We start from the raw sequence: 4,925 nt of genomic DNA, 5'->3' as shown, positions 1-4,925 counted from the left end.
CGGGGTGGTTCCGGTCGTGAGGCTTGGCATGGCTGGCATCTCTTGACCACATCCTCGATGTCCTTGTCTAGCCCCGGCCACCACACGTAACTCCTGGCCAGGGCTTTCATGCGTACCACCCCTGGGTGTGCTTCGTGGAGGGCGGTGAGGACCCGTTCCCTTAAGGGCGAGGGGATGACCACCCGGCTTCCCCACAGCAAGCAAACTCACCTAAACACACCCCCTACTCCCGATTGGCTATTTACAGTAACCGAGAGACCTATTGGCCTCCCGGCTGGGGACCTAGCCCTTTCATTGGGCCAGCTAGGATCCTATGGACCCGTTGTATTTAGACCTTAAGCTATAGAGGAATTGTGCCTGGCCAGCCCGGGCAAGTCCGGGCATGTCAGGCTGAATACATTACAAGAACCTTAGTCTGTTCCAAGTATGAAAAAGCAAGGAGCAAGAAAACAATAATCCACTACTTATCTCTGGTGCAAACCCATCAGTATGAGAGCAGAATCACTGTCATGCAGTGCCCTCCGTCCCATCTGTCTCAGGCAGTCCAACAGATTTGATGATCTTTTAGTATAACATGCTGCTGAAAAGCCTGGATGAATGAACATAATAAAGGCCATCCATGCAGTTCTAGGCAAGGATAACCACATTGATTTTCGTTTAGAAACCTGCTCTGGGAGACTGGTATGGATCCACAAAGTCCATCTCATTCAAGAGATCCTGGAATTATGCCTGCTTACTTACTTTTGCCCCCAAAAGACAGATTTACAGCAGGGCTTGGTTATTCAAATAAACCAAGTCCAAAGAGGGTGGTGTTTTGTTTTTTTAAGAGCCAACATATCACAGCTTCCTTTAAAGTGCTAATAACAATCCCTTCTTCTGAGGAGATTTTCCCCATTGTTGTTCAAAGGGTATTTAGTATTGAATTAGTATATTGCATTTAGTACAAATTCAATATACAGCAGGCAGAGAAGAACCTTCAGAAATATGTCAGAGGAGTAGGGTTCCCAAGTCTGGGTTGGAAAATACCAGGAGACTTTGGGGGTGGCGCCAGACCCCACCTGGAGGGGTTTGGGGAGGGGAGGGGCCTCAGCATGGCACAGTGCCATAGAGTCCACCCTTCAAAGCAGCCATTTTCTCCAGGGGAGCTGATCTCTGTCAGCTAGAGATCAGTTGTAAAAGCGGGAGCTCTCCAGACCCCACCTGGAGGCTGGCAACCCTACAAAGGAGCCAAAAGTGAAGGACAGGTGAGACTGTGATCCATGGTAAGAGAATAACTGGGCGTTACAAATAAACAAAAAGGTCTGTATTTTCATTTGTGAAATGCTGGAGATAATGGAATTCACTTCCTCTGCCTTCTGGTCAAAGTTCTGTCGGTGTTTCACTTGAGTAGCATTGGGATTCTGAAAATTTTATTTAATTTTATTGAAGTGCTATTTTGTACAGCTCTTTATTATAGGAATTAAAATAATCCCCCCTTCCTTTGGGGACCTAACTACAGGTTAAGGCATGAAACCAAACCCCCATGGCCCCATTTATTTTTGCTGGGGGGAAAAACTTGTAGGAAGGGGCAAGTTTGGAGTGGTAAAGTGGCCAGAGGTGTGTGTACGTAACTGATTTCTTGCTTATAACTTCTCTGTTCCAAATCTTCCCTCCCCAAGTAGGTTTCCCTTATAAAAAGGACCACCAGATTTTGAATACATGTATTTGTCTGTGGCTTGTAGTTGGACAATTGCCACTTTCGCCACAGTTAGCAAACAAAATCAAGATGACTTCTACACTTCCATTTGCATTGTTCAGATTCTGCCTCATTAGGTTTTTAATATCAGTGTATTCATTTATAATTCAATCGTAACAGCTCATAGGGAGAATACTGAAAGGCAAAGATTGAAATGTCTGCCTGTTTGTGTGATCAGTTCTTTCCAAGAGTAGCATTTATCGTATAATGTTTGTTCTCTGCCTACCAAAAAACATGGGAAAACAAGACGCGAAAAAGCACAATCATCTAACACATTTAAATATTAAAAGCTCAGTTCAGTGAATCTTCACAATCTCAACACCACAGATAAAATACAAATTTAAAAAAATACAAATCCAAAAGATTTAAGAAAATACCCTACCTAATAGTAGTTTTTCAAGCACTCTTAAAGGCCAGTAAGAAAGAGGGTTAATGCAGAGTTCCGTAGAGATGTTTGGCCACAGAAAAGTCCCAGTTTCTCACAGAGATAAGTCACTGTGAGGAAGGGATGGCAAGAAACTGTGGGCAGATCCAAGATGCTTAGTTTTATTCTGTTTGGAGAAACACTTTTCAGGAATTTTAATAGTGTGCTTTTCTAGGAAGGAAGTTTAACTAATGAACTGATTAATCACTGAAATTTTGTTACTACTTTGTATTGTTTCATGCTGTTGTGTTTTTATTATCTTTGGTAGCCACTTTGTGCACAGTAGTAGTGCGGTATGTTTCAAAATAAAAACAAAAGATTTTTTTTTCTATAGGAGATTTATGGAAACACATCTAAAAATAATTCCCAGAGAAGCATTCTCCAATCTCCCCAACATCTCAAGAATGTAAGTTTTTCTCTCCCTACATTTTTAATATTGTAATAAGAAGAGAAGCAAAAAAAACCCATTGATTTTATTAATATGAGATGTTAAAAAGGAAGGTTGCAAGATATCTGTAGAATAGTAGAATAATTTTATTCTCTGTTCAGTTTTGGGTTCCAGCATATCCAAGACCATCTCAGGAAACAGATTCTTGAATCTCTATTTTAAATATCATACAGTCTTTTCATACATGCGATTACAGTGTGTTGCATAAAACCCCCCTCATGTGCATGCACACTTTTCCAAATACAATGAAATGGAAATTAGCAGTCCATACATATAGGTAAAGGGAGAGCAATACATTAGCATACAACAAGCTTAGTTTATATGGTTACCATTTGCATGGGTTAAATTCCGGGGGGAAACATAGTGAATGAAATAAATATGATGTATCCCTATATGTACGGACTGCTAATTTCCATTTCATTGTATCTGAAGAAGTGTGCGTGTACACAAAAGCTCATACCTTGAATAAAACTTTGTTGGACTTAAAGGTGCCACTGGACTCAGGCTTTGTTACGGAACTGACTACTCTCATTTCATGGTTGAGCGGGCATTTGAACTCAGGTCTCCAAGTTCAAAATCCAGCACTCAATCCATCATACCACTCTAACTCCCATCTTTGATATATGACATTCTTCTCCATGAGATTGCTGTCAGATCTTCTTGTACCTACATTCCTTCAAAGGTGGTGGTAGGGATGTGTTTTGCAGTCTTTGGAGAGAGAGCGCTTCACCTCACGATCCTCCAGTCCTGAATAAATACTTCAATTAGAGCTCCAAATTAGGCTGCCCATTTCTGGGGAGTATAACCTGCCACTCGGGAGGTCAGAATAAAAGGTAAAGATGAGGAAAAGTTCTGTGAATTGGTTGTAACATGCCCCCCTTCCTTGCGTCACACTCTTTTCCATTTGTGCAGTTATGGGATATCCTCAGAAAACGTGTAAGTATTTCAGTGCCTGAAGTCACTCTTGTGTTGCTCTGGGTTTTGTTAAAATCTGAACTGTTAAGACATTACCTATTGCTCCCTTTAAGCAAAGCACCTCCCTCTCCCACTGTAGCCTTAATGATATGGACAGTGGGGTAGCCATTAACGCAAGGAGTGAAGCTTCTATCTCCAGTTTGCTTAGCTGGTATGATGGCATAGAATGTTCACAAATGTTCCAACTAAAGGGACCTTTTGTGAGAGAAATAAAAGCTATCAGTTAAACTGGAATTAAAATTTCATGCAGATTCTGATCATAGCAGGAGAAATTTCATGAGGAAAAATGAGGACTGTAAAACAGGTAATAGAGGCTAGGCAGTTTTAGACAGGGTACAGACTGGACAGTGGGCTGAGAAACAGGAATCTGAGGAAGGGGTAGATGAAGGAGAATGAAGAAAACTGCAGTACTGTTGAGCTTTCCTAGCCTTGACTTCTGCAAAGACAAGCCATGGCAGGGGGGAGCAGGAGTGACTGGGAGACCAAAACAACCCTAGAAAAGGTCTCACCCCCCACCCCCCTGCACTCTGATGTCCCATGATGGAAGAGAATTCACTGGGTCTGGCAATCATTATGTGACCCAGGGACCAGGGCTAAAGGGGGAGGCTATGGGGGCAGCTGAGGGAGGGAAACAAAAAAGTAGGGGGGAAGGGATGCAGGAGAAAACGAGATTCCTCTCACAGGCTTTTGCAGGTCACCATCTTGTCTTTATATAATATAAAAGACAGAATCAATATTTTCTTAGCGATGCACTTCTTCAAAATAGGTTTTTTTTTCATTTGCTGTGAAGGTCAGTGGAAGGCTTTTAGTTATGTGACTTATATTCTAACTTCACAAAGTTACTCACTGTAGCTTTGGTTTGTTGATTCCAAAGTAATTGAAAAGTCACCATCTGGTCAACTGAAAAGCCTGGGCTTATTGGCTTCTTGCTCATGGGTTGCCTATCATCAGTGTTCCCTCTAAGCTGAGTTAGTGTGAGCTAGTTCACAGTTTTTTAGCCTCTGGCTCACACATTTTTGCCTTAGCTCAGGAAGGATGGCTCCAGAGCAAACTCATTTATGCAGTAGCCAAATCGCTCGCTCACAACTTTAATGCCAGTAGCTCACAAAGTAGAATTTTTGCTCACAAGACTCCACAGCTTAGAGGGAACATTGCAGCCATCATGTGCACCTGCTGTCATGCACAGGATTCTGGGTTTAGCCCGCTACATAAATCTCATTTGCAACTTACCATGGTGTGCCCTAAGCTGGCCACAGCCAAGGAGATAGGATGGAATAAAATTTTCTGATGATTCTGCTGCCTGCCCAGTGATTGTATGAGTTGACTTTTTGTACACCAACCTT

The 4,925-nt window shown here is 42.2% G+C and overlaps 1 protein-coding gene across 1 annotated transcript in view; it reads left to right on the top strand.

The window, feature by feature from the left end:
* Positions 1-4,925, top strand: part of TSHR (thyroid stimulating hormone receptor) — a 137,642-nt gene that overhangs the window by 78,203 nt on the left and 54,514 nt on the right. The window contains exon 2 of the mRNA XM_015427026.1: positions 2,494-2,565. Within this exon, the coding sequence (XP_015282512.1) occupies positions 2,494-2,565 (72 nt within the window). The remainder of the gene's footprint in view (positions 1-2,493; positions 2,566-4,925) is intronic.

Source organism: Gekko japonicus, unplaced genomic scaffold (assembly GCF_001447785.1).
Source record: "Gekko japonicus isolate JY-2015 unplaced genomic scaffold, Gekko_japonicus_V1.1 scaffold368, whole genome shotgun sequence".
Classification (NCBI taxonomy): Eukaryota; Metazoa; Chordata; class Lepidosauria; order Squamata; family Gekkonidae; genus Gekko; species Gekko japonicus.
Note: the sequence above shows the minus strand (reverse complement) of the source record. Positions and strands in the feature narration are given on the sequence as shown.